The 25,074-nt window shown below is 44.4% G+C and overlaps 10 protein-coding genes across 10 annotated transcripts; 7 read left to right on the forward strand and 3 right to left on the reverse strand. All coding sequences in view use genetic code 12, as the record gives it.

Moving 5' to 3' along the window:
• On the reverse strand, positions 1–907 carry PGUG_05456 (uncharacterized protein; the record flags this gene model as incomplete). The annotated part of the gene is made up of 1 exon (XM_001482386.1): positions 1–907. A coding segment is annotated over one exon (907 nt), but the record flags the coding sequence as incomplete, so codon positions are not given.
• A 2,253-nt stretch (positions 908–3,160) lies between these two features.
• On the reverse strand, positions 3,161–4,927 carry PGUG_05457 (DNA-directed RNA polymerase III subunit; the record flags this gene model as incomplete). Its single annotated transcript, XM_001482387.1, has 1 exon — positions 3,161–4,927. One exon carries the CDS (start codon positions 4,925–4,927, stop codon positions 3,161–3,163), a length of 1,767 nt encoding a protein of 588 aa, XP_001482437.2.
• Positions 4,928–5,033: 106 nt separating this feature from the next.
• Positions 5,034–9,173, forward strand: SKI3 (SKI complex subunit tetratricopeptide repeat protein; the record flags this gene model as incomplete). Its single annotated transcript, XM_001482388.1, has 1 exon — positions 5,034–9,173. The coding sequence occupies one exon, from the start codon at positions 5,034–5,036 to the stop codon at positions 9,171–9,173; it is 4,140 nt and encodes a 1,379-aa protein (XP_001482438.2).
• Positions 9,174–10,742: 1,569 nt separating this feature from the next.
• On the forward strand, positions 10,743–12,752 carry PGUG_05459 (serine/threonine protein kinase regulatory subunit; the record flags this gene model as incomplete). The annotated part of the gene is made up of 1 exon (XM_001482389.1): positions 10,743–12,752. The coding sequence occupies one exon, from the start codon at positions 10,743–10,745 to the stop codon at positions 12,750–12,752; it is 2,010 nt and encodes a 669-aa protein (XP_001482439.2).
• Positions 12,753–12,861: 109 nt separating this feature from the next.
• On the forward strand, positions 12,862–14,334 carry PGUG_05460 (uncharacterized protein; the record flags this gene model as incomplete). The annotated part of the gene is made up of 1 exon (XM_001482390.1): positions 12,862–14,334. The coding sequence occupies one exon, from the start codon at positions 12,862–12,864 to the stop codon at positions 14,332–14,334; it is 1,473 nt and encodes a 490-aa protein (XP_001482440.2).
• A 456-nt stretch (positions 14,335–14,790) lies between these two features.
• PGUG_05461 (uncharacterized protein) lies at positions 14,791–17,310 on the forward strand (the record flags this gene model as incomplete). The annotated part of the gene is made up of 1 exon (XM_001482391.1): positions 14,791–17,310. One exon carries the CDS (start codon positions 14,791–14,793, stop codon positions 17,308–17,310), a length of 2,520 nt encoding a protein of 839 aa, XP_001482441.2.
• A 79-nt stretch (positions 17,311–17,389) lies between these two features.
• PGUG_05462 (mRNA splicing protein) lies at positions 17,390–19,837 on the reverse strand (the record flags this gene model as incomplete). The annotated part of the gene is made up of 1 exon (XM_001482392.1): positions 17,390–19,837. One exon carries the CDS (start codon positions 19,835–19,837, stop codon positions 17,390–17,392), a length of 2,448 nt encoding a protein of 815 aa, XP_001482442.2.
• Positions 19,838–20,089: 252 nt separating this feature from the next.
• On the forward strand, positions 20,090–20,860 carry VMA8 (H(+)-transporting V1 sector ATPase subunit D; the record flags this gene model as incomplete). Its single annotated transcript, XM_001482393.1, has 1 exon — positions 20,090–20,860. The coding sequence occupies one exon, from the start codon at positions 20,090–20,092 to the stop codon at positions 20,858–20,860; it is 771 nt and encodes a 256-aa protein (XP_001482443.1).
• Positions 20,861–21,293: 433 nt separating this feature from the next.
• On the forward strand, positions 21,294–22,148 carry PGUG_05464 (uncharacterized protein; the record flags this gene model as incomplete). The annotated part of the gene is made up of 1 exon (XM_001482394.1): positions 21,294–22,148. One exon carries the CDS (start codon positions 21,294–21,296, stop codon positions 22,146–22,148), a length of 855 nt encoding a protein of 284 aa, XP_001482444.1.
• Positions 22,149–22,959: 811 nt separating this feature from the next.
• SDH12 (Sdh12p) lies at positions 22,960–24,885 on the forward strand (the record flags this gene model as incomplete). Its single annotated transcript, XM_001482395.1, has 1 exon — positions 22,960–24,885. One exon carries the CDS (start codon positions 22,960–22,962, stop codon positions 24,883–24,885), a length of 1,926 nt encoding a protein of 641 aa, XP_001482445.1.
• Positions 24,886–25,074: the final 189 nt, after the last annotated feature.

Consider the following 25,074-nt stretch of genomic DNA (forward strand, 5'->3'; position numbering starts at 1 on the left):
GGGTTTTGTTCTTCATCTTGGAATCTTCATTTTCTTGGTGGTTTTCAGGCTCACCGTAAGTATCAGCAGAATGTTGGACTTCAACCATTTCATCGGAATCGTTTTCTCTGTCAGAAACGGAAACTTCTTCATTACTCTCGTCTTCCACTTCACTTTCGATAACTTCATTTTCACTTTCGATTTCACTCTCGTACTCATGTTCCTCCGGCTCTTTAGTGTAGGACGAGAAAGGCCCACTCATGTACTTTCGATCGTCCATTAGTCGTGGTTTGGAGTAGGAGGGCTGTGGGTTCATTTCGTCAAAAAGCAAATCTTCTTCATTTTCCTGTTCAGTTTCTTGTTCAGTTTCTTGTTCGATTTCTTGTTCCATTTCTTGTTCAATTTCTTGCTGATCTCCTTCCTCTTCGCTTTCTATAATCTCAATGATATCAGAGTCGTCAGAAACTACATTTTCTTCAATATCAGATTTGTCCTCTGAAACATTCCGATACCCCTGATACTCCCCTCCAACTTTCGAATTACTCTCGTCAATCTCGTCAATGTTCATCTTATTTGCTTCTGTGGTCGATTCCGCATCAGAATCGAGTCGATTATTCTGAACAATATTACCAAGTTTTTGAAACGATTGCTCAAACACAGCATACCTATACTTATCTTTGGCCTTCTCGCGTTCATGTTCCACATTGAATTGCTCCAACTCGTTGTTTTGGTGCCGAAGTGTATCTTTTACTCTGGACTCAAGACTGTCAATCCACGAAACTAACTCATCAGGATTTGATTTTTTCACCAAAGGCAAGGTTATTTCCGCTTGAGAAGCATTGGGTGTAGACTGCTCCTGTTTTGAAATCGAATCCTCATTGAAAATTAGCCGTTTTGTGTTGAATGGTGATGGAAACATGGGAGCCATCTCTGAGCATATCTCGTCAAAATGATGGATGGGGAAGGGTTATGTAAGCAGACAAAACAACGGCTGCGAAAAGCAAACAAAGAAGAAGGAAACAGATGGGGAAAAGGAGGAAATAAGAAGGAAGGAAGGCTAGTAGAAAGGCAACAGTTGGGAAATGAAATGTGTGACTGATATTCTGATTGGAAATAATATTCTTTAGACTTTTGTATAGGTGTAGTTGGACAGTACACCACATTGAGTAATCATTTACCAATGATTATGGAGACATTATTCAAGATGCGAATTCAGATCAACATATTGTATTAAAAATACCTCATATTATTGGGAATAAATGAAGTATTCGTAAATTAATATGACATGATTGATGATTTTCGCGAACCCGCACGGAAGCTTATCGAGTTGACACAATGGAATTGATTAAAGCTGCATTGACTAACAGAACTAACCTCACGACTAAATTCCACGATTCAAAACCACTACAACCACTATACTTATTACCCACTATAATTACTACAACCAAGACTACCATAGACTGTATAATTGTTCCAGCTGTCACTATTTCTCCAGTTACACCACAACTAATACAAACACAATCCTTCCAATAAAATTCCAAACCTTTTCTTGATTTTGGTACCCATTATCAGCCGATCGCACCGCCAATCACCCATCGTATTGCCGATCTCCCCGTGCAGGTGTACGAGCCCGTCGCAGGTACATCTATTGTTGGTAATCACGTGCGCGTGTTCTGGCCCGCGAAGAATATCCCCAGCACAAGTCCCAGGGCACACAATCGGAAATTATAGGCATGAATAAGCGCCTGGGTCAACCATTGACGCAAAACGTTCTACTACCTCGGATATATGGCGGTTTTGGGTGAGGCTGGAGTTTTCTGGATTTGGCCGAGGTGTTTACATCGGTTTTAATAGCCTTGCAGAAGTGGGCCGCGGCTGCCCGAATGGGGAATTTCGCCCGCATGAATCACTGCATGCACCACATTGTTCTCATTCTCGGTGCATGGAAGTGGGTGCAAATCCGAGGTGAAGCCAAAGAAAAGAAGCACTCAGGAAGAATTGATACAATAGCAATTTGCAAAGTTACCCATTGACCACAAAACAAAAGTTTACTTGGCATGTACCTGCTCCCAAAAACAATGATCAGGGTTTCTTCAGTACCTGCGAGCGGCTGCGGGCCTAGGCAAAAAAATCTTCTGCGCGCATTAGCTTGCATATGACTCCCAATTTGGCACATTAATTACCACTGCGACAACCTCAGCAAAATGAAATCACGCCGTAATTAAGGAGGTGAGATCATTCAACGTAGTCCTTTGTGTAGTTGAACGGAATAATTTTTTAGGTTTAATTCTCACCCCACCTTGATCGGCAATCATGCGGTTGTTATTTTAAAGTTTAAATTGAGAAATTTCAGGTTTCCAAGCCTTGATGGAACGTTTTGGTAAACCTTATTGGTCAAATTGTTTGTGACGTTTTTGATATAATTTTGGTATTATTCGTATAGTTTTTTGGTCACCATTTTTTTGGGTGATGGTCATTCATGTCACAATATTATACATCACTCCAGTGTCTTTGTCATTCAATTCTGAGAGACTATTCTCCCTGCTAGAACTTTTGGTCCTTGTGTGGCTGCTAGATCGTTCCCCAACTACCACTGGATCTACTGGGTTGGCCCAATTTTGGGTTCTGTCATTGCCTTTGGTATCTGGAAGGTTTTCACCATTTTGGACTACCACACCTGTAACCCTGGCCAAGACGACGATGGTCTTGACCGTTTCCACCAAGATTAAACGTCGATTAAACGTGTTGCTAATAACCTAATATTTAATTTCCGCTGACACAGCAACGCATCGCTTTAATTGTCAATCGATGAATCATCAAAAAATGTAGAAAAGAAGTCCTATAAGACTTTAGTTTGCTGGTCAGATCTCATCAAACTTCACTGAACCTTCATTGATATCTCATTTTTTTCTAGTCTTTCATTGATATCCATTTTTTCGAGTCTTTCTCATTTTTCATTGATTCTCATGGATTCTTGAATTATATAATTACCCATTGAATGGTTATTAATCTCATCTTATCAATGAGAATCTCTTACCAAAACACTTACTCATCTTTTGTTTACAAACTGCTCTTACTTATCTGAATTAACTATTAAATTCTAGTGTAGATTTTATTTCAGATTTCATCGACTTTCATCAACTTTCATCGACTTTCAGATTTCATCGATTTTCATCTATTTTCATGCGCTAAACACCTGTCGCAACGCTTTTAGCCGGCTAAACCGGGCAATGCTAACCATCTCTCTTTCTTGGAGCGTCTTTAACGTTTTCAACTCACTAGCCAATAATAATGACTCCTCGTTACCTTTGACATCTTCTCGCTCACATTTGGCCAAAAGTATGCGATGCTCATCTTTGAAATCGACAATTCCCTGAAGTAGTTCTGCCATACCAAAGGTCAAACTATTGATGAGGAAGTTGTAGGCTGTTTGCTCCTTGTGTCTGAACAAGAAAAATGTTTTGGATGCTGCTCGATCAGCACTTCGAGGCACCTCTTGAATCTCAACAATGTTCAAATTGACCATGTTGAAAATTTCATTTCTAAGTGTCTTCTCCTTGAGTAGAACCGCATTTGCCAATGCTTTTTCATCCGCCAATTTGAGTGATTTCAAGGCTCGAAGCACTCGGAAAGCATTGGGACCAAGAGTGATTTTTATCAACAAGTCGTAATGGTGTTTTTTGAGTTCGTCCACGAGAGCAGAGTATGGAATGGTAAAGTTAGATGGGGAAGTTTCGTGCAAAAAAGAGATATTAGTGCCGGAGCACAATGCTTTGAGATGATGAAGAATGAGCGAAGATGACTGAGAGTCGTTTTTTTCCAAGTTTTCCACAAAGACATCGAGAGACTCACCGTCTTCTAATTTGACTTTTTTGGATGCAGCGCCATTTGCTCCGTCCAGGGCTCGTTTGGTTGGTTTCAAGAAGTTATGCGTGAGAATGGAGCAGCTCAAATCCAAGTCTTCGGGCAAAGCTCGGGCAACATCCCGTACTCCAAACGTGATTTTTCTGTCATCGACGAGCTTGTTCTCGATGGAATTTTTGTAAGATTTGACCTCTTCTGGGTCAGCACACCACCCTGAAATGGACAAAAATTGTGGGTTCAAGTCTGGGGAATTGGCTTCCACCAACTTGAGGGCAGTCTCGTAAACTTTAGCAGTCAAGGTGCCAACTTTGTATTTGGCGAGATGGAAAAGTGCTTCGCTCCTCAAATGTTTTTCGAAGCGGGCCAAATTAAATGATATGGTGATGTTGGGATTGAGTTTTTTGATGCCGTCTTTTACTGTGAAAACCACATTGGGGTCGTCAGCACTTTGAAAAAGATCAATGATTTTGCGTTTTGTCTGCTCCTTTGCTTCGGTTACACGCTTGATTTCGCTGGTAGTGTTGGTCCGAGGAATTGACCGGATCGTCTCTTCGTACTTGGCTTCCCAAATGTCAGCTAAAGGATTGAAATTAAACGGCTGCAATCTTCGCAACCATTTATCGGAGTACAATCGCATCAAGATAATTTCTCTATCGTGTCTCTTTTGGTCTTCAAAATTAGTCAAGTAGTCAGCCACCTTTATATGGCCTATTTCCAAGATATTTTGTATAATTTCCGCTTCTTCTTCGCCGTACTCACACCGAATCCAATTAATGATCTCTCCAGACTGTAACAAGATCCATATTCCTTCTTCATTGAACGAGTAAAGAACCCTTCCCGATCCTTCCTCGCGCCAGTATTGCACACACCGAAGCTGGATAAGCGAAACCAACGTTGTTTTGACCGTTTTGACCGGAATTCCTGCTTTTGAAGACAACTGTTTCACTGTCATTCTGCCACTGGAAATGAGAATGGAGATACATACGGCAGCAACACTTCCCAAGTGCATTCGTGCCACCGTCGTGTAGAGGTAGGACTGCGGAGACTGCACTCGGGCCGTCCTGAGTGCCTCCAAATACGTCATAAAACAGCAAGTAGTCAATGCTCATCGAAATCAACTCGAAAAATTACGGTGGGTGCACGGGTGCAAAATCAAGGTCAATTTCTGAGTGGTTTGTGGTGCGACGGTCATGTCGTTAAAACAGAGTTTGAAAGGTGCCAAGGGCGCGATAGAACGCAATGATCCGCAGGTGGCCCTAGAGTTTGTGGAGGATGCACTTTACTATGAAAAAAATAACTACTTTGCATATATATTTCGTGGTAAAGCTTTCCAGCTTTTGGACACTCCAGAAAAGGCCATCGAAGCATTCAAAAAAGCCACCACTTTGGAGCCGGAGAACGTTTTGGGGTGGAAAGGATACTTCCAATCTGTGTGCTCGCGAGATAACTACGAAGACTTTTTTCAAATTTTCACAAAACTCGTTAAACTTCAACACGACCAGAGCTTAAATTTTGCAGATACCATTAAAGATGCTCACAACTACCTAAATCGCCACAGATACAAGCAGAATGAACCGTTGTACGTGCTATACTTGAAAAATGTGCTTCCAGGAACGACATTGGGAGAGTTGGCTCCGGGTTCCTTTGGTGATGCCGATTCCAATTTCTGCAAACTTATAGATATTTTGTCTCGATCAGAGGCAGAAACCATTGACCGCATGATACAGAAGGAGAAACTCAAGCTTCCACGTGTGTTGACCCAGGAAAACAGATCGTACCTTGACTCAATTGCATGGTCTGTTTGTAAAGATTCCGAATTGGGACCCTTATTCGACAAGTTTATGAATTATTGTCGAGACGACGACTTAAGGCTGCGGTACGAGGAATTGCGATTGAAGCACAAGTATAGCGTTCTAAGAGTTGCGCCTCAAAAGGATGCTCTATTTGCGGAAATCAAACAGGCTATAGACGATATGGTTCTTGTGAAAACCCAAAGTCTTTTTTGCTGGAAACTCTATTTCGATTGGTCGGATGTGCCTGTTTTGGCCGATTTGGACAAGGCAAACCTCTCATACTTTCTCCAGCATTTCCTGACTGATGGTCTTGCTAAGGTGCTCTATGCATATTTGATGAGCGACATATCTCCATGGGACGCCGAGAAGGAGTTTCCAGAACTTTATAATGTGAAGTCTAAAACGAACGAAGACGTTGAGGACGACCAGGAAACCGACCACGACACTTCTCCTCTGAAATTACCTCCTTCGGAGATTCTTTCTCTCATGCTAAACGGGTATGTCAACTGCTCAGATTCTGTTCTCGCAAACCGTATCATTTGCAACTACTACATTCACATCCGTGAGTACCGAGAGGGCTCCAAACGTTGTCGGGAAGCTATAAAGTTACTAGCAGACACCCAGCGGACCGTAGGTGCCCAATTGGTTCATACCAGAGAAGATATTCTCTGTTCGCTAGCCACCATCTACACATATTACGAGGCACCCAAGAACTACAGCAGAGCCCTCCAGCTCTATGACAAAATCTTGGAGACCAGTCCACAGCATGTCAAATCGTTCATTGGAAAAGGATTGATTTTGCTCGAGAAAGGAGAGCTTTCTGAAGCATTGAGTCTTCTTGAAAATGTGAAGAATACTAATCCCGATAATATCGATGCGTCGGTGGAATACTACTGGTGCTTGATCAAATTAGGCCGCTTTCAAGAAGGAAGAGCGGGTTTGGAAGTTGCTATCTCAAAAGTTAGTGGACAAGATGTTCTTAGTGGTGAGACACGAGCTGTGATTCATTGGAGAATAGCCAAGAGTTTGATTGATGAGCAGCCACAGGATGGCTCTCGCATTGAAAGTGCACATCAGCATCTCTTGACTTCTCTCAAAGACGCCAAAAGCTATGCTCCCACTTATACTCTTCTTGGATACTTGTATGAGGAGCATTTTGATGATCATGTTCGAGCCCAGAAATGTTTCTACAAGGCTTTCGAACTTGATGTAGCCGAGATTACATCTGCTAAATATTTGGTTACAGATCTCACCGACAAAAACCAGTGGAGTCTTGCCGAGATCTTGTGCAAACGGATAATCGACACAGAGCGGTCGAGGAGAATGCTTCTTAGTAACTCATACGAAGACCCAGATAAATCCTGGCCATACAGAGTATTAGGATGTTCAGCCTTGAATGACCAGGAAGATGCAAATGCCATTGAATGGTTCCAAACTGCTCTTAGAATGACAGCCATGGATATCGAGTGTTGGATAGGTTTGGGAGAAGCGTACTACAATTGTGGACGATTTGACGCTGCTGCCAAAGTATTTCGTCGTGCTCTAGAAATGGACGAATCTAGATGGGTGGTCCATTATATGCTAGGGTTGGTGATCTGTGGAATGGGTGAGTTTGTCGAAGGATTGGAAAGGTTGAATCGAGCAGAAGAGCTCAGCGAAAACGAAGAATGCGTCCTCAATGCTATCTATGAATTTGAGATAGAATATGCTCAAAAGTTAATCGGCGGAGGGTTTTTTGGACAGTCGATCGAGGCTACCCTTAGAGGATTGAAAACCATCAAGAAGGCAGTTGCACTCAACCCCAAATCGTCTAAATTATGGAAAGCTATGGGCGATGCATTTCGTTCTTTTTTGGTGGTTCAAGAACGAACAGACCAGTTTCCATTCGATAAAGTGTATCTGATTTTTGAGGAGCACAAAGCTCTAATTTGCGGGACGCCAGAAACTCATAATTGTGGTGAGTACTTGAGCCTGGCAATGACTCTGTATGAAGATAACGAGATCGTTTCTGCTATATCCTATCTTCTCATTGCTTCTGCTTGTGGAGGACTTGCTATTCTTCCCAAAAGCTCCGCTAGAGCGTTGCGTTCTGTCGCTTATTTCAATCTTGGAGTAGCTTTTTTGGAGGCTAATACTTTCATTTCCAATAACGAGTGCTTGAAGAATGCCACTCAGGTTCTCAAAAAAGCAGTCAAGCTCGAATCGCATAATGCAACCTACTGGGTTGCACTAGGAAATGCTTATTCAGACTCCAATCCTCAGCTAGCTCAGCATTGTTACATCAAGGCTTCATCACTTGATAATCGAGATGCGGAAGTATGGATCAATTTGGCTGCGCTTTACTTGCGCCATGGAGACGCTGAGTTAGCACAAACGGCATTTGTCCGTGCTCAGTCCATGTCTCCACAACAATCCAAATCGTGGTTGGGAAATGCCTTGAGTGCTCAAATTTTGAACGATAATATGAAAGCGTCGTCGTTGTTCACACATGCCTACGTTGTCGCAAACGGAAGAATACCCTTGGCTCAACTCATGTATGGCTTGTCAGTGGTACAAAAGAGAGTCGTTGTAACTGGAAATAGTCCCCAGGATATTGAGGCAGCTCAAGAGATGAGTGTGGCTAATTTTGCAATGATGAAGTATCTCAAATTTTTGCCAAATGATATTTTGGGTCTTGAACTAGCATTGCTCATCAGTGAGCGGTGTCAGAACTTTGACTTTGGAGTTGAGGTTGGAACCAAGCTATGCCAGATTTACGAAAAGCTCTATGAAAGGAACGAGGATGAGACCAGTCTTGTTAAATATGCCGATACCACTGCGCACGTTGCTCGTTTGTATCTTGGCAAAGAAGACTACGAGCAAGCACTTGAACTGGCCAGATTGGCTCTCGAACTTGGTGGTGCCGCTTCCACGATGAGCCCGGCCACAGAGCTTTCGTGCCATGTTGTAATTGGCCTTTGCTACTTTTTCCAAGACAAATTTTCCGAAGCGATAAATGAGCTTAAAATTGTTCTTGACAATAACGGAGAGTCCATGAGAATCACAACTTTGACAGCACAAGTTTTATACGCCTATGGATCCGAGGAAACCAAGCAAGCAGCTCTCGACCAGCTATTCGCATACATTGAACACCAGGGCTCGTCGTTGCTAGTAGTTCTTACACTCGGAGCTTTGGCAATTTCGGAGAATTATGCCGAATATCTCGAACCCATTAAAGAGGAGCTTGAAGCCCTCCCGCTTGAGGAAGTGGTGGCAGACTCGTTCCGGTCGATCCCACGGCTCCTCTCTGCCATCAATACTCGTCTAGGCTCCACCTCGGCGCAAATGGTGTGGAGGAAGGCTGCTATGCTTTTTCCACACGATTTCCATGTGTGGATGCGACTCAATAGTTCAATGGCTCTCGCTATAGCTGGCTTGCGAGAAACCAAGATAACTGCTCATGAGCTCGCCAATGCCCACAAAAGCATGAACACCTTGCGGCACATGCAAAGAGCCATTATACTAGACCCATCCAAGTTGGCCCTACTCCAGGTTTAAGTTGAGATGTCGCGACAGATATTGACCCAGGTATAACTTGATGAAACACCGTTTATGTAGAGGTTATATTCAATAGATTAACTTGGAGACTAGTGGGCTATTTTTTCGGTACCGCTTCAACCAGATCTTTCAGTTACTGTGGCTCTGAAACGTGGGTAATTGTATCATAGGCTGTCAAGCTTTTTAAATTAGAAAGTTTTCGATTCATCCACTGCGGGCGAGCCACGCGGCCTTTTTCATTGCGCTCCGAAATATCGCGCGCTGAAATACGCTTTAGCAATACTGGCGTACTATGATTCTGGCTCAATTTCGGCGATTGCGGTCCCATATTTTGCACAGTGGTTCTACACACTGCTAGCAGTACAGAGCTGTAATTTGGTGTCTTGGCGATGCATGGCTCCCAAAAACATCGATGGCCACTGATCGGCTTATCTTCTGTCATTACGCACGGCCCTGTCAAATAGTGCGTCGTGCATGCCATCCATACACCGCTAGTGTCGGCAAGTGGGACAGATAAGCCGAAAAGCAACTTTGGACAAGACATAGAAGGACCCGATACAACCTTGCTTCAAGCCTCTGTAATCTCAAATTAGAACGGTGGAGATTTGTCGCTTGACTACGCCGGGGAGCACCGACGACCACCGACGCTGTGGCTTGGATGCAGTCCGCCGATCTTATCTTTTTCGCAGCCATTCTACCAGGATCCATAGTGAGTTGTAACGGGGTACGGCTCTGAAACTTGGGTATTTGTGCCATTCTCTGGTAATGCGTTCTTGGTCGTGTGTCATATGCCTGTCAAGCATTCTTGGCTAGATAATATTCAACCTGAGTCAAAGCCACAATGAGGCTTACAACCCACTATAAAACTGGTTGATGAAGCAAATAAAATCTATAGACGTTTATTTCGAAATTTTCAACCGACTTCGAGTAGAATGCAATTTGCACGACTACTAACAGTAAATCGCAATGAGTTTACAATAAACTTTTGGGGTGTTGTCAGTATCAGCATTAAGCGAGGCAATGGTGACGAACCGGAGATCAGACAAAACGAAGAGGGAAGGCAACATGCGGAATCAGACACCGTGAACGCTAAATAAGCAGTGCCGGAAATCGGAGGATAAACCTATTTATAGCGTAGAAACTGCTGTGGTGAATGAACTTATATCTACTTATGTAATAGGTAAACACATCTAAAGTAAGATATATGGATTTAGTCCATGTTGCTTATGTTAATATAGCAGAAATAACATAATATATGCAATAATATGAGATTTGAAGATAAGTAATACGCTATTTCAGTGTTCAGTATCGATCAGGTGTCACGTTCCGAGTGTCACGTGTCTACCCCATACACTTTCCCCAATCCGCGAACCCTACAAAGATAAGCGTACATTAGTCACTCTAGTAGATGAGTAACCACGAATAGAGGCTGATAAACGGTAATACAGTGGTTCTACAGTGGTATTTTCTCCTCGTGTTTAGCAACTTATTTTGCACAGCCACAAAAAGGACAAAATTGAAATCTCGCGTTGGTGGTGATTTTTGTGTTGTGGCGTATTTCGATCTATCATGGAGAAACCAAAACAAAAGCTCACCCAGGTGACGGTCAACTTCTTCTTGAAGACGTCCCAAATGATCCTTCAAGCCAGAAGCTTGGATGAGCATGGAAAGGGAAAACTCAACAAATGGTTCAATTTACACACCTTCAACTCGGACGACTTACGACTGGAATTGCGGCTCTGGCGGTCCACAATTGACTTGACGGCAGTACCGCCTATGATCGTAGAGACATACTTGGATTTGGGCAACCTTCCTCAAGGACATACCCTTGCACTTAAGGATGAACATGGCAACTTGTGGCCGGTTACAAAAGGCGGTTCCAAAAAGACAGAGGTGGTTTTGGAGAGATGGCTCGTTGAGTTTGATCCCAATGAGTTTGGAACCATTGAAGAACTTCCCTATATCTACAAGCAGGCTATTATACTTTGCCGAAGCATATACACCATTATTCGCATTATGCCGGCTGCTCTGCTTCGGAACCAGCTGCCTCATTATGTGCTAGCGAACAAAATAGTGGATGGAAGCAAGCCCATAAGTCTGAAGGGACGAATTGGCCTTTCTAAAACCATAATACCGCACCAAATGCTCACCGATACCCATGTACGGCACCGCACTTTTCTGCCCATAGAGACGCTGTTGGGAACGCTCAAGGTGAGCGTGGCGTACCGTAGTCACTGTGAGTTCACGGAATTGGCCGAGTGGGATCATAGAGAGCTCGGAAGAGAAAAAGAGCCGAGAGAAGACCTCAGGCAAGTAGAAAGCAAAGGTGAGGAGGATCACAGTATAGAGAGCATCCCTTATGAAGAAAAGGCGTACAAAACAGACGAAGAAAAATCAGACAAAACACCAGAACATGTCCAGTACAAGCCCTTCAAGCCGGAATTCAAGCAGCTCGAAGCGGTCAAACTCGAAGGGTCCGATTTCAAATCAGAGCTTCATGAAGGCACGTCGCCGCTTTCGCTTTCTGGCTCGCCTAGCTCACCTCCTAGAGACGACAAGAAACGGCCGTCCATCCAACCCTTCAGAGTTGGTTCTATTGGAAATCTGCCGCCTCCCGCCAGCTCGTCGCTTGAACGTCGCATCTCGATCACCAGCAACAAATCCACGTCGAACGCATCGTTGGCAGCTGTTTTGCGGAACCCTCGAAGCAGTTTTTCCATTCCTATTGCCGGTTCGATAGGTACAGGTGCGCCGGTCACCGGTGGATTTCCTCGCTCTGTATCTCTGTCTCATGGTTACGGCTACGAGGACTCCGACAGTGCTGCCAATACCCCCAGATTTCTGTCGTCTTTTGGCTCTCGAGCCAGTCGAAGATTTTCCAATACTTCGGTGAGACACGGAAGTTTGCACGATACCACTTCGCCGCTCGGAACCAGTGCTGGACTGGCTACTCTGATCCCATTGAGCGGTCTTTACATTGACGATGATATCAGTGATTTTGTGAGAATGATCGACTCGAAGCAAGACTTACGCTTTGGTCACGACAGCGGCGGTCTGGGATCTCAGCTGGGGTCTCAGTACGAAGTGCTTAACCGGTTCCACCAGCTCAAGAGCCAACACCAACAACTTGGAGATAGTGTCAATGCTAGCGTTATGATGCACCGCAAGTCTTCATCTCCGCCTGGATCTTACGAGTCTCACGTTCCGTCGATTCACTCAAGACTCCGCGAGTCTTCTGAACCACATCCTGCTCCTGCTACGGCACCAGCTCCAGGCCCGCTAATCAAACCAGCTTCGAAAATGATGTCTTCGCCGGTAATCTCGACAACTTCTGCCCATGCAATGTCTCAGACAGCATCAGCAACTACACGCGATGAAATCGTGGGCTTGGCAACAACCCCATCTACTTATCGCAAGCACCTCCACTACGAAAATGTGTTTGACGATGACGACGAAGACGAAGATCATCATGGGTACTTCAAGGCGAAAGCTCGGAGTAAGTCGCTTAGTAGAAGCCACTTTGACGACGACGATGATCTCTTGTTCACCATGAGCGACACCAACCTCGCCAAACACTAGCATAAATAAGAAGCATTGCGTTCCACTGTTTTAAGCTCTTCTCTTCTCTACCCCGGACTTCCTGCACACTCCCCTGTCACCGCGGTCCTATCAAGATGCGAATATAAAGATGAAATCGCGGGCCATGTCACGCCCAATACGGCTGTATAAAGCTCCAAGGCTTCTCTTTCGTTCCCAGAGATTGTTCCATGGCTCATTGCGATGCCTAAAAACTCCTTTAGAAGAATATAACCATCGGGTCGAGACGAAAAAACTAAGGGACGATGGCTACCAACGGAAAATCATCACCAATCTTTCCAAGTTGCACGAGAGATTATCGACTTACACTCCTCCCACGGTGGAGATACCGTCCATACTGTCATTGAAGCCGAAAATTGGCATCTCTGGAGCTTTCCGGAGCTTTTTTGGCAAGCTTACATCCTCGGCTCCAACGACGATTTCCACCGATGAAAACGTTGTCAAGGGAATATATTTATATGGTGATGTTGGTTGCGGCAAGACCATGCTCATGGACCTTTTCTACTCGACAATTCCTCCACATCTTGCCAAAAAGAGGTTTCATTTCCACCAATTTATGCAGCATTTGCACAAACGGTCGCACGAGCTTAAGACGAAATACCACGCTGATTTGGACGTGATTCCCATCTTGGCATCGGAAATTGCCCAGGAGGCGACGGTGCTTTGTTTTGACGAGTTTCAAGTCACAGACGTGGCCGACGCAATGCTTTTGCGTAGACTTTTACTGATGCTCATCAGCCCGCACTATGGAGTGGTTCTATTTGCTACATCCAACAGAGCACCTGACGACCTCTATTTGAACGGAATTCAAAGGGTTTCGTTCATTCCGTGTATCCAGCAGATAAAACGACAAACGGTGGTGATTTATTTGAACTCTCCAACAGACTACAGAAAGATACCTCGACCCATGTCTCTGGTGTACTACTACCCCAAACCAGGTGTCAAGTACATGTCCAAGGCCAACCAGAAGAAGTGCAAGGAGCACATTGAGCAATGGTACGAATACTTCAACAAAGAAAACGATAATAAACTGCCCATTGTCAACGATACCCTCGAGGTATGGGGTCGTAAACTTGTGGTTCCCATTAGTTCTCGTCCCTATGTGGCTCAATTTACCTTCCACGAGCTTTGCGGTAGCCCTTTGGCAGCGGGAGATTATCTCTCTTTGGCTAACTCATACCATTCTTTCATTGTTACCGATATTCCATACTTGAGCATCGATGTTAGAGATAACGTGCGACGGTTTATTACATTTTTAGATGCTGTCTACGATGCCCGCGGCCGTCTCGCCGTCACAGCAGCAGCCCCCTTTAAGGACCTTTTCGTGGAACCCGAAGACTTGGCCAAAGACAATTATCTGCTCTATAAAAGACAACAAGATATCGGTGGGGAAGAGACATTTGAAAACGACGAGCTTGTTACTAAGCACGGATTTGATAAAAGTGTGGCTAAGAAGGCTGCGATGTTTGCTAACGACGAGGAAAAATTTGCTTTTGCCAGGGCCTTATCTCGTCTTTCCCAGATGAGCACAACCGACTGGCTAGACCAAGGAACCGAAAGATAAAAATAGATTGTCGGACAAATTGCGGAATTAATCGGGCTCACAATTCGGGCTTATTTCGGCGCTTATTTGATTCCGAAAACATTTTTCAAGTCGATTGCCCTATGCTAAAGTGCATTTGACTTCTTCTCGGCTAAATTTGTCCTTCGTGCACATTTCATCTAAGCCCAGAAATTCGTTGTTACGAGCCCATGGTCGCTTCCCGAATCGTGTGTACTGCATATAGCCCAATTGGCGTTTGCTTCATAAACAAATTGCACAATATATACACATCTCCGTGAGTAGCGCTTAAATTGATTTTTTCTCGTTTGGGTGTTATAATTGTTGAATGAACTTTTTCGTACCACGGTAAACCATATCCAGTCCCTTCACTCGCTACAGAGGACTAAACCTTCGTTTTTCTTAAGATCTATCATCGTCCATATTTTTTTCCGTTCCGTTTAATTCGCCAACTTTGCTATGTCTCGACGTATAGACAACTACTATGATATAACCCTATCCAGTGAGGCGTCTGGAGCGCTCACAAGCAAGAAAAAATACCCCAATAATTACGTTCCTCGCAGAGTAGCAAGCAGTGCTTCGTTCACGGGAGACTCGAAACGACCAGGAGATTATTTTATTCAGAAACTCAGCAATAGTTCCATCAATTTATCATCAACCACAAACCAGAAAGGTGCACCTCGTCCGTTTTCGGGAGACTCCATAGTGTCTCTTCCGTCTTCTTACTCGGACGAAGTGTCTCTGCTGGGGTCATCTCAATTTGACGGTCAAGATTCCCGTCTCAGTTCGATGACTAGTCACTCGATCACCACGCCAGCAGACTCGCCTATGGTCAACAATAACCAGTTTCCGCGAAACGACGATAAGTCTCAAGACAGTTTAAAGTCGCAGAACGAGCTGTTCCACAATGACGAAGATCTTGCCTCCTCAGTTTCCACCATTACCCTTAAGAACTCAGGTGCCCCATACAACAACTCCTTGGAGTCCACTTCCTCGTTGACTTCGTCAGCACCGCACCCGGCGCAGCTTTCAAAGACAAGAGTCAAAGCTTCCTCAACTTCCAACATCTTGCGACGCGCACCTTCGGTGTCGTCCACTTCGTCACTTTCACTTCATAGAACCAAGTCGAAGTACTCGGACCCAAAGGAGGCCCGCGAGCGTCAACAGCGTCGGAAGAAAATGTACGAAGAGAATGAGAACGATGACGAAATACTATCGAATGATCTAGACTTGTTTTTCAATGTTCCTGTCATAAAGAACCATGCCGATATTTACCGAAAACCGTCGCTTTCTGCTCAGAATAAAAATGTGAGAATATCTCGTGAAGACCTCATCTCGAACAAAGACGACAATTATGGCTCACTACACCGCTCTGTTACCATGAAGCCGACACCACTTCCTCCAAATCTTACTTCGTTTGGCACGAATTCGAGTTTCAGCTCCACTTCCGATTTGCCAAACACATCCTTGAATTCCACGACCATCGCAGAACATAGCATAGAAGAGGAAGATGAGTCGAGAGAAGAGAGTACGTTTTCTGTATCGATGGACAGCGACGTGGCTATCACCCAGAACATATCTGATTTTTATAGCGACCGATCCGTATCATTTTTGCAAAGCGCTCGGAACGATCGAGATAACGAAGTGATGTATAAGCTTCCGCATTATGTCAAATCACAATCTTCAATTGAAGACCTTCGACTTTTCTCTCCGGAAAAGCTTATTTTGGTAGATCAGAGTCGTCCCATTAATCTCCCACCAAAAGCAGAACTTGACAAGAGCAAACATGCCAGAGAGTTCCAGAAAGTTTTGTCCAACCTCGAGATTACTAGCAAATCCACCCTTGACTCTCGAAAAAAGCTCAGTGAATCGATGATTGTGCACAACCAGCACTGGCTTAAATTGATCTTGAGTATTTCAGATGAAAAAGACTTGAAGAAAAAATTCAACGACGACAAAAATTCTATCAGAAGACTCAACTGGGACTCGGTTTGTCCTGACAAATGCAAGTTTCAGTACTTGATGAAAGTGTTGTCGTACGATTCCGCAAAGATGGTTGAATTATTGTCATCTGGGTTCTTGTTAGCACAAGAAAAGGTGAGTAATCTTTCACCTTCGATGAAAGCGACCAAAACGTACGAGTTCACGGACGTTATGAACTCCGTTTTGCGGAAACCGTTGTATGAGTCTATCATGAAGGAAATGAGTAAAGATGACGTTGCGCTCTTTCGTGAAAACTACATGAAGTTGCTCTTTGCCTTTTCCCTCAGTGAGGACGAAGACAGTCTCCGCCGGCAGGACGAAATACTTCTCATTCCCGTGTTTCTTATCATGTTCCAGGACTCCGAGTCTTTGCAAAACATATACACCTTGATCAAGTTGATTGATCGGAAAGTATTCAACCGGTTGTTTTTCCGTCAATTGGGCGACGTTCTTGAAAAGTGGTCCACTCGCTCTTTTCCCTCGTCCAGCCAGATATACAAGTTTCTCCGAAAATTTCACGATGCTGGAGAATTTGCAGATTTGAGTCCTTCTGCTTTCTGCGAGATGTTGACTCACATGAACGATAAGCTTCCGCTCAGTAAGTCGGCGCCCTCAACTCCCATCGTTGCACAATCAGGCTTCAATTTTGATGTTAAGCCAGCGGCTAATTTTTCACCCAAAACCAACTCCATTGATGGCGGCGAAGTTCGCGTCGAAGCTTCCTTGTGCATGAACTCTGCTGCTTTCAGCTTGGTATTCAAGCTCATTCAGCTCGTTGTAACATACTCATTTGCAACCAAGACACAAGGCAAGAATAATATGAAAGTTATTCAGAGTTTCTTGATGGTGGTGTTCAAATTTTATCACATCAACTGGAATGATTACCGCGAGCTTATTCGTTGCAACAAGAGTATCCGCATCAACAACACCGCCGACGCCACGACAAACTTGGACTCTTTCACCAGCAAATGGGTGGAAACTTTCAAGGTGCTTTAGACCACTTAATAGTAGTCGCTGGATTGTGGTTATTACTATAGTTCTATCTTATTGTAATCTTATGCATTTTATGAACCGCTCAATCCATATCTATGTCTATGGTATCTGGATTGTTTGTCTCTTCTTCCCGGGGTCTTTTTTTATTCTCTTTAACAAACCCCATTGGATTGATACCCGCTTTAAGCTGTTCCGCGGCCTCTGAAGACTCCTTAACAGTTCTTCTGAACTGTAACATGTCCTTGAAAGTTGTTTCATTTCCATTTTTCAACTCAAATTGCTCCCATTCGTCCCATGCTCTCACCAAAATGGGAAGCTCAGGATGGCCAAGATTGCAAACATACTTGAAAAGAGCTCGAGTTCGAGTTGTCTCACCAAGAGAAGACTCGTACTTTATGAAACGAAGCGTAAAAGTGACAATGTGTGATAATTTCAAGTGCTTATCCTGCAAGCACTGTTCGTAAGTTTCTCTCGTTAAAGACTTGTCGCCAATACTTTCCACTCTCACTAGAATAATGTTGTACAATGCAACTTTATCTTCAAGTAAATCGCTCGCCATAACCCTTTTATCGGTGAGTTCTTTTGTATCTAAGGCTTTCGATATTTTCTGGATACCGTCTTTTAACACTTTGACAGACTTTAAATCCATTCCGTTTTCATGTTCAAATTGAGAGTACAATAGTACAAGGGGCTTGCAAAGATCAGCCGGACAACTGTCGTCTTCAGAACCATAGATGGCTTTTTCAAATAGTTCTCTGGTACGTTCTTTGCTCGCCTGTCGTTTGTATAGTTTGGACAAGTACACATTCCATATTTCGAATCTTACTCGAGAGTCCTTAAACACTTTGAGTCCCATTTCATATACCGTATAGGAACGCTCATAAAATTTGAGATCTTCATAGAAAGATGCAAAATTCACTATGGTCAATGGTGTAGCAATTTTGAGTTCAACCAAACGATTGTAGCCATTTTCCACATCATCTATAGCTTTTTTACTGCCTTCGGGATCTTCGTAGTCTATGCTTGACTCTAGGAGATCGAGGTAGTAGGACCACAACTTTATAGATTTAACTAATCTTTCGGATATCGGTACACTGGAATTAGTATAGTCGACTGTATCTGGGTGTTCGATTTCACTCTCCAAGGCAGTCCGGAGAATAGCAACTGACTTCTCAAAGTCCTTCTCGAGCCATAGCTTGGACCATTCTATGTAAATTGTAGCCAAGTCGTCGGGGCTTTTGAATTTGGTTTTCACAGCTTTTGCAAATATGAAGTCAGCAGTATCGTAGTCTTTGTGAGAAGAGTAAACTTGGGCGTAGTCACTCCAGAGTTTCGGGAGAGTATGCTCAGAGCGTTTCAGAAGACTGTAGGCTTTCAAAGGGTTTATTTGGGTGAGCGCCCTTGCATAGGTGGTGAGCACAGAATTTGTATCATTTTTTTCTTTGAAAATGGAAACACGGCCAAACCAGTTGTCGATGTTGTTTTCGTCTTGGCGTAGGAACATATCATTAAGAAGTAGTGAGCGCTGGTCAAGTAGTTTCTCGTATTTCTCAAGGTAGTTGTCCACCTCAGGGTCGTCTTCTGCCAAGTTCAGCAAAATTTCTTCCTCAAAAGAAGTGTACGAGTCGTATATCAAGGCAAAGTCTTCAGCCGTGACACATTCTCGAAGTCCCTGGTCAAAGTACTGGCGAGCTCTGTCGCTATCTTGACGCTTAATAAAGTACTGTGCGACTTTGCAGTATACTTTTCCTGCTTCATCGGAGTATTTTGGTAGCGTCGACTTGACCAAATCTTCAATGAGCTTGTCTGTTTCTGGCACAGCTGCAAATTGTACAAGAAGGTCGAGATAATGGAGGAAAAAATGGAATGGAGAAGTAGTCAAAGTTGACGAAAGTGCGGGCTGGTTTAAAATTTGCTTGAGAATTTCCAGTGACGATTTTGTGTCGCCATATTCAATGAGCTTGAACACCACAGACTCTAGCGAAGCCAAGGAGGAAAACTCGTCTCCTTTGGCCAATTCTTCGGGAGTTGCAAAACATAGTAGTTTGCGATATATGTTGGCACCCGTGGCACCGCCTGCCGTTTCTGCAAACTCAAGGTAAGTGGGCCAAATTTTGACGTGGTCCTCTACTGAAATCCGAAACAAACACTCGTTGAAGCTTCGTCGTATCAAAGATATTTCGAATGGTTGGGTTTTGAGAAGGTAGACGAGGTACTTTAGCCACCAGTTAACATCGTTTTGAAAGTGTAGTAGCAGTCTCTGAAATACCCTGTTGACCTGTGTTGTTGTTGCTTCTGGTTTCGAGCTCGCGAGCTCTTTCTGACATGTTTCCAAGTACAAAGACCAAAATTCATCATTTTCTGGAAACTGACGAACTGCTCTTTCAAGAACAAATATCTTATTTTTGAAGCTCCCGTCGCGCTTGGACCGATAATACTTGAACCACGAGTCGACACTATTGGGATTTTTCAGAATTTCGACCTCATAAGGTTGGTCTTCCGGTCGTACGAACTCATCTATTGACCACATAATGAAGCTGAGCGATGAGATGCAGGTGGGTGCGGGACAAGATGCAGGAGTAAGAGAACAGAAAAATGAAGATAAGAGAAGAACAGAATTGGAAATGGGAAATTTGAGAATTATCTCTATTTTCAACTCGTCGTCTCGTAGCTTTCCTCTTCTTTGTTTTTTCTTCTTTTTTTCTTTTTCGTTTTACTCTTTCCTGTTTTGCACCCAGACACCAGCCACCAAAGTTTCAGGGTGAGAGAAACTCAACTCTACATGTCGGGGGCTGGAAATAGGGAACAGGTTTTCCCCACGCGGATGACTCTCGGGGTCATGAAAGGCAAGTTAAAGGGCGCACAGCAAGGACACTCACTCTTAAAAAGAAAATCGGAAGCATTGACAAAAAGATTCAGAGATATAACCCAGAAGATTGACGATGCTAAAAGAAAAATGGGCCGAGTTATGCAGACTGCTGCGTTTTCTCTTGCAGAAGTTCAGTATGCTACGGGCGATAACATTTCGTATCAAGTGCAAGAATCTGTACAGAAGGCTCGGTTCCAAGTGAAGGCGAAGCAAGAGAACGTTTCTGGAGTATTTTTGCCCACATTTGAAAGTCATATTAATGAAGAAATCAACGATTTCAAATTGACCGGATTGGGCCGTGGAGGACAACAGGTTCAAAAAGCCAAGGCTGTGTACACTCGTGCGGTAGAAACGTTGGTGGAGCTTGCTTCATTGCAAACTGCATTTATAATTTTGGACGAAGTTATCAAGGTGACCAATCGAAGAGTCAATGCAATTGAGCACGTAATCATCCCCAGAACAGAAAACACCATCACTTACATCAATTCCGAACTCGACGAGTTGGACAGAGAAGAGTTCTACCGGTTGAAGAAGGTGCAGGAAAAGAAGCAGGAGGCTGCGGCCGCGGCCGAGGTGGAGGAGAGAGCCAATGCTGTCAAAGAAGTGGAGGCGGTGGAGGAGCTCGATGCCAAGGCTCAAGGCGAGGACTTGGTCAAGGACGACGAGGATGATGTGATATTTTAGTAGATAGAAATGCAGAAAGTCAATCAAAAAAAATGTACGAAAATCATTCGGAAGACAGATTAGTTAATCGAAATCATGTCAAGAGACGAGTCACTGCAAGATTAGGTCAACATCTCAGATTAGGTTTGTACGAATCGACCGAATGCAGATTAGTCAATCGACATTATGTCAACATTCAGACGGTCAACATCTTTCCTGCATGGCCGGGCCTGCATGGCAAACTTTCCGATAAGTTGCTTTTTATGCATAGTGAGGTGATTACACCCAGTGCCCACGCCCGGACACCGGTAGCTAACGCGGAACGATTTCGGAGAATGACACAAGAATGACGCTCATCGTGGCATCTGCAGGTCGATAAGCCGGGGGTGTTGCAGAAAATTTTTCCGGCTGCAAAAGTATAAATTTGCGGGGTTTCCAGTTGCAAATCATCTCAATGACGATCGACAATACTACACCCCAATCAGTTTTCAACAAAAACATCGGATCTCTTCCTGCTGAGTTCCCTTCGCTCCCTGGAAATGTTTTGGATTTGTTTTTATTGACCAACAAAAATGGTGTTATTACTGGTGGCGCCCGTGGTATTGGATACTGTATTTCCGAAGCCTACTGTCAAGCTGGTATTGCCAAGTTGGCTATTATCGACTACGCCGACAACGACGTTGCCATTGGTGAGTTGAAAAAACGGTTCCCAAAGACACAAATTGTGTTCAAACACTGCGATGTGAGAAAGGCTGATATGGTCAAAACTGTCATTGAAGAGATCCACCAAGATTTTGGTTCGATTGAGGTTTTCGTTGCCAACGCCGGAATCGCCTGGACCTCTGGTGCGTTGATCGAGCAAGAAAACGACGACGAATGGCACAATGTCATGAACGTGGATTTGAATGGTGTATACTACTGTGCCAAGAACATTGGCCGTATTTTTAAACAACAAGGGACTGGTTCTTTGGTGTTGACTGCTTCCATGTCTGCCCACATTGTCAACGGTCCTCAATTGCAAGCTGCTTACAATGCTGCCAAGGCCGCTGTCATGCACTTGGGTAAATCTTTGGCCGTCGAATGGGTCGATTTCGCCAGAGTCAACTCGATCTCTCCTGGTTATATTGCCACCGAGTTGTCCGACTTTGTCCCAGAAGACATCAAAAACGCTTGGTACATGGTGACACCAAAGGGTAGACAGGGATTGCCCAGAGAGTTGGTGGGAGCTTACTTGTACCTCGCCTCAGACGCTTCCACATTCACCACTGGATCTGACATCAAGGTGGATGGAGGATACACCAGCGTATAATAGCATAGCATAAGACTACTAGTCTAAACATAATTGATACTTAACATAGAATAAATTGGTTAGTGATGGAATGTAGATCTAAGTATAAATGAAATGGAGATGAAATACAATTTCAAGGCTGAGAACCAGAAAGATTCAAACTCATCAGCAGAAGATATAAAATCAGAATGGCTATTAGAAACACTTGAGGAACTGAGTACCGGAAAGATATAAACTCATCAGCAGGAGATACAAATTAGAATGGCATTAGACACACTAGTAGATGAACCAAATACAAAAATGAAGATTAATGGAGTAATGTCTTGCTGAATTGAAAACCAAGATAATACCAGAATCTAGTCCGGTTCAGAGAGTAAGGTTCAACCTAACCTCAGAAACTGTTTATGTTCTGATATTTTATTGTTTCGCGGTTCTCTCTTTCAATGTCTCATTTCCAAATAGGTTTCCCGGTATCTTCCCCGGTAATCTGTTTGTGCTGGTCTGTACGCACCCTCGCGATCCGGCGTAATTCTCATACCTGCTTAGGTCGGTCGTTTGACCCCGATTCAAAACCGCCATTTTTGCCCATTGAACAACAAACAAAAATACGCCGTCCTCCTATGACCATCCCAATACCACTCCTTTTTTCGAGGTTTTTTTACGACCCATTTCCATGGCACAATTGCAAGTGAAAAATCGACCCGGAACACGCACCCGTGCACCACCGACCCGGCCCCGCGAAATGGGCAGCGCACGCCTGCTTATTTGGCCATATTTGATTGGCCGGTGTCCGAACAAAACCATCTTGCAGTAAATCTCCACACAATCAACTATGCTTTCTGTGGCCAAGATAGGACGCGCTGAGGCACGGTGGGCCATCTCCAGGTCGTTTGCATCGTCGGCTATAAGAAGCCAAACCATTGGTGATATTAAGGGAAAAGATGTTAATGCTTCCAAATACATGAGCCAAAAGTATCATGTCATTGATCATGAATATGACTGTGTAGTGGTCGGAGCTGGTGGAGCTGGGTTGAGAGCTGCTTTCGGACTTGCCGAGGCTGGGTTCAAGACTGCTTGTATTTCCAAATTGTTCCCTACTAGATCTCATACGGTTGCTGCTCAGGGAGGTATTAATGCTGCCCTTGGAAACATGCACAAGGATGACTGGCACTGGCACATGTATGACACGGTCAAGGGTTCTGATTGGTTGGGAGACCAGGATGCTATCCATTACATGACCAAGGAGGCGCCTCAGAGTATTTACGAGTTGGAAAATTACGGTGTTCCATTTTCCAGAAATGAAGAAGGTCGTATCTACCAGCGTGCCTTTGGCGGTCAGTCCAAGGAGTACGGAAAGGGTGGTCAGGCGTACAGAACGTGTGCGGTGGCTGACAGAACAGGACATGCACTTTTGCATTCGCTTTATGGCCAGTCGTTGAGACACGATACCCATTTTTTCATCGAGTTTTTCGCGATGGATCTTCTTATGCAAGATGGAGCCTGTGTGGGTGTGATTGCCTACAACGAGGAGGACGGAACCCTCCATCGGTTCAGAGCCCATAGAACCGTGATAGCTACCGGAGGTTACGGTCGTGCTTACTTTTCGTGTACCTCGGCTCACACCTGTACCGGAGACGGTTACGCCATGGTTTCGAGAGCCGGGCTTCCATTGGAGGACTTGGAGTTTGTGCAATTCCATCCTTCTGGTATTTATGGTTCGGGATGTTTGATCACCGAGGGTGCTCGTGGTGAAGGTGGTTTCTTGGTCAACTCCGAGGGTGAGCGTTTCATGGAAAGATACGCACCTTCCGCCAAGGATTTGGCTTCCAGAGACGTGGTTTCTCGTGCCATCACCATGGAAATTAATGAGGGTCGTGGTGTGGGACCTCACAAGGACCACATGTACCTTCAATTGTCGCATATTCCTGCTGCAGTTCTTAAAGAAAGATTGCCAGGTATTTCCGAAACCGCTCACATTTTCGCCGGTGTCGATGTCACCAAGGAACCCATCCCTATCTTGCCCACTGTCCACTACAATATGGGAGGTATTCCAACCAAGTGGAACGGAGAGGTGTTGAAGAAGAACGAAAAGGGTGAAGACGAGGTTGTTCCCGGTTTGTTGGCGTGTGGTGAAGCCGCTTGTGCTTCTGTTCACGGTGCCAACCGGTTGGGTGCCAACTCGTTGTTGGACTTGGTTGTGTTTGGTCGTGCTGTTTCGCACACCATTCGTGACAACTTGACCCCAAATACTCCCCACAAGCCTATGCCTCAGGATCTCGGAGTCGAGTCGATTGAAAACTTGGACAGATTGAGAAACGCCAACGGAACCCACTCAACTGCAGACTTGCGTTTGGAAATGCAAAAAACAATGCAGAAGGGATGTGCCGTTTTCAGAACCCAGGAGACTTTAGACGAGGGTGTAGAGCATATTTTGAAGGTGGACAAGAAGTTCCATGATGTCAAGACCACCGATAGATCGATGATTTGGAACTCTGATTTGGTGGAAACCTTGGAATTGCAAAACTTGTTGACTTGTGCCACCCAAACCGCGGTTTCTGCTGCCGCCAGAAAGGAGTCTCGTGGTGCTCATGCCAGAGACGATTACCCAGAAAGAGACGATGAAAACTGGAGAAAGCACACATTATCGTACCAGACTGGATTCGGTGAAGAAGTCAAGTTGGACTACAGAGATGTGATCAGAACGACCTTGGATGAGAACGACTGTAAGCCAGTTCCTCCTGCCAAGAGAGTGTACTAGGTATGTACTGTATTTATGTTATCGTCTAGAGGTTGTAGAACCCGGAGATGGTTGGTGTCCTGGTGTCTTGGTGTCTCACCTCGTACTTGCATATGCACGGTAATGGTGCGGCGCGCGGATCGGTTTCCAATCTAGGCATCGAGAGTCGGAATGAATTTGGAAGTTGATCCGCCGCTCTAGTCCATCTCT

Source organism: Meyerozyma guilliermondii, genomic scaffold, assembly GCF_000149425.1.
Source record: "Meyerozyma guilliermondii ATCC 6260 scaffold_7 genomic scaffold, whole genome shotgun sequence".
Classification (NCBI taxonomy): Eukaryota; Fungi; Ascomycota; class Pichiomycetes; order Serinales; family Debaryomycetaceae; genus Meyerozyma; species Meyerozyma guilliermondii.